This window comes from Mesitornis unicolor, unplaced genomic scaffold (genome assembly GCF_000695765.1).
Source record: "Mesitornis unicolor isolate BGI_N332 unplaced genomic scaffold, ASM69576v1 scaffold15471, whole genome shotgun sequence".
NCBI lineage: Eukaryota > Metazoa > Chordata > Aves > Mesitornithiformes > Mesitornithidae > Mesitornis > Mesitornis unicolor.
In genome coordinates, this window is record NW_010164581.1 from 1,374 (window position 1) to 4,376 (window position 3,003).

Genomic DNA, 3,003 nt, shown 5'->3' on the forward strand with positions numbered 1-3,003 from the left:
CCGGGGACATTTAGAGATGACACAGCTGGGACACCCCATGGGGACCCCAGAAGGACCCCAAATTGGGCCTGGAGGACCCCAAGAGGGACAGCCAAGGACAAGGAGACCCTAAAGGTGACACTGTGACCCCCCCCATGGGGACATTTAGAGGTGACACAGGTGGGATCCCCCCCATGCGGACCCCAAAAGGGCAAAGGGACCTGGGAAGGACCCCAAACTGGACCTGGAGGACCCCATGAGGTACATGGGGACCCCCAAAAAGGGACCCTAAAGGGGACAGAGAGGACCTGGAGGGGACAACTAAGGACAGGGGGGACCCTAAAGGTGACACCCTGCCCCCACCATGGGGACATTTAGAGGTGACACAGCTGGGACACCCCATGGGGACCCCAGAAGGACCCCCAAATTGGACCTGAAAGACCCCATAAGGGAGATGGGGACCCCCCAAGAGGGACCCTAAAGGTGACACAGTGACCCCACCATCAGGACACTGAGGGGACACAGCTGGGACCCTCCCCTGGGGACAAGGAGGGGACAAATGGACCCCAAAATAGCAAAGGGACTTGGAAAGGACCCCAAATTGGACCTGGAAGGGACCCCAAGAGGGACATGGGGACACCCCCCAAGTGACACGGGGACAAAGAGGACGAGGACGCGGTGGTGGCTTTAGGTCCCGGGTTTTTATTCCCCGCCCGGGGGCGGCTTTTCAATATGAAAAAAAAAAGAAAAAAAGGGGTCAAAAAAAGCTTAAAAAGGGCAAAAACTGAACCAAAAGGGGATGGAGGTGGCAGGCGAGGGGACACGGAGGGGACAGGAGAGCCCCCGGCCGGGGACAAAAGGGGACAGGGCCACCTGGGAGCTGCCCCCCCAACCACAGGGGTGGTTTTGGGTGGAAACGGGGGCCAAGTGGGGCCTGGGGGCGACAATAATTTAGTGGTGGTGGCACCCACGGGGGTGACACGGCGGGGGGGACCTTCGGTGACAACAGAGAGGGGACGATGGGAGAGGATGAGCTGGCCATGATTGGATGACGGGGATGATGGACCCCAGGGGTGGTGACGATGGCTCTTGGGTGGCCATGACTGGAGGACACGGGGACTCTGGTGACGATGACACCGATGACGAAGGCCAAGGGGTCTCCGAGGATGACGATGACGAAGGCCAAGGGCTCTCCAAGGATGATGACGAAGGCCAGGAGTTCTCCAGGGACGACGGCCAAGTCCTTTCGGGTGACAACGATGAGGCCAAGGGCTCTGAGGATGACAATGACGAAGGCCATGGGTTCTCTAAGGTCATTGGCCAAGGCTGAGGATGATGATGATGAAGGCCATGGGCTCTCCAGGGACACCGATGAAGGCCAAGGACGATGACCATGGCTTCTCCAAGGCCACTGATGAAGGCCAAGGGCTCTCCAAGGATGACAACGAAGGCCAGGAGCTCTCCAGGGACGATGGCCAAGTTCTTTCTGGTGACAACGATGAAGGCCAAGGGCTCTTCAAGGACATTGGCCAAGGCTGAGGATGATGATGATGATGATCAAGACGACCAGGGGCTCTCTGATGACACCGACGACGAAGGTCAAGGACGCTGAGGAAGGACAAGGACTCTGAGGACAACGATGACGAGCGGGGGGGGCTCTCCGAGGACGACGGCGGCGGCAAAGGACGACGGTGGGGGCTCTCTCCCGCTTCTCCTCAGGCCTCTTCTTCGGCCTCCTCACCAAAATCCTCCTCTTCCTCGGCAGTGGCGTCCTGGTACTGCTGGTACTCAGACACCAGGTCGTTCATGTTGCTCTCGGCCTCGGTGAACTCCATCTCGTCCATCCCCTCACCCGTGTACCAGTGGAGGAAAGCCTTGCGCCGAAACATGGCGGTGAACTGCTCCGAGATCCTCTTGAAGAGCTCCTGGATGGCCGTGCTGTTGCCGATGAAGGTGACGGCCATCTTTAGGCCGCGGGGTGGGATGTCGCAGACGGCCGTCTTGACGTTGTTGGGGATCCACTCGACGAAATAGGAGCTGTTCTTGTTCTGGACGTTCAACATCTGCTCGTCCACCTCCTTCATGGACATGCGGCCGCGGAAGACGGCGGCCACCGTCAGGTAACGGCCGTGGCGGGGGTCGCAGGCGGCCATCATGTTTTTGGCGTCGAAAACCTGCTGGGTGAGCTCGGGGACGGTGAGGGCGCGGTACTGCTGGCTACCGCGCGACGTCAAGGGGGCGAAACCCGGCATGAAGAAGTGGAGACGAGGGAAGGGGACCATGTTGACCGCCAGCTTGCGCAGGTCGGCATTGAGCTGCCCGGGGAAACGCAGGCAGGTGGTGACTCCGCTCATGGTGGCCGACACCAAGTGGTTGAGGTCGCCGTAGGTTGGGGTGGTGAGCTTGAGGGTACGGAAGCAGATGTCGTACAGGGCCTCGTTGTCGATGCAGTAGGTCTCGTCCGTGTTCTCCACCAACTGGTGCACGGACAGAGTGGCGTTGTAAGGTTCCACCACTGTGTCCGACACCTTGGGGGACGGGACCACGCTGAAGGTGTTCATGATGCGGTCCGGGTACTCCTCGCGGATTTTGGAGATCAGGAGGGTGCCCATCCCAGAGCCGGTGCCGCCCCCCAGCGAGTGGGTGAGCTGAAAGCCCTGCAGGCAGTCGCAGCTCTCGGCCTCCTTCCTCACCACGTCCAGCACCGAGTCCACCAGCTCAGCCCCCTCTGTGTAGTGGCCCTTGGCCCAGTTGTTGCCGGCGCCGCTCTGGCCTGGGGTGGGGACACAGAGGGGGGGTGGATGTCATGGAGAGACTTTTTTGGGGGGTTTGGGGGTCTTTGGGCTAAGATTGGGGTCCTCCAACCCCACCTTGAGCACCTTGGGGACCTCCAAGTCACCCCGGGGACCTCGAACCCAACTTTGGGGACCCCCAACCCAACTTTGGGGACATTAAAACCAATCCTGGACACCTCCAAGTCAACCCTGGGGACCTCAAACCCAACTCTGGGAACCTCAAACCCAA

The 3,003-nt window shown here is 60.3% G+C and overlaps 1 protein-coding gene across 1 annotated transcript in view; it reads right to left on the reverse strand.

The window, feature by feature from the left end:
• Positions 1-1,589: 1,589 nt before the first annotated feature.
• The window catches only part of LOC104548364 (tubulin beta-7 chain), a 2,621-nt gene continuing 1,207 nt past the window's right edge, over positions 1,590-3,003 (reverse strand). Inside the window, exon 2 of the mRNA XM_010194367.1 lies at positions 1,590-2,752. Coding sequence (XP_010192669.1) covers positions 1,695-2,752 — 1,058 coding nt within the window. The 3' untranslated portion in view covers positions 1,590-1,694. The remainder of the gene's footprint in view (positions 2,753-3,003) is intronic.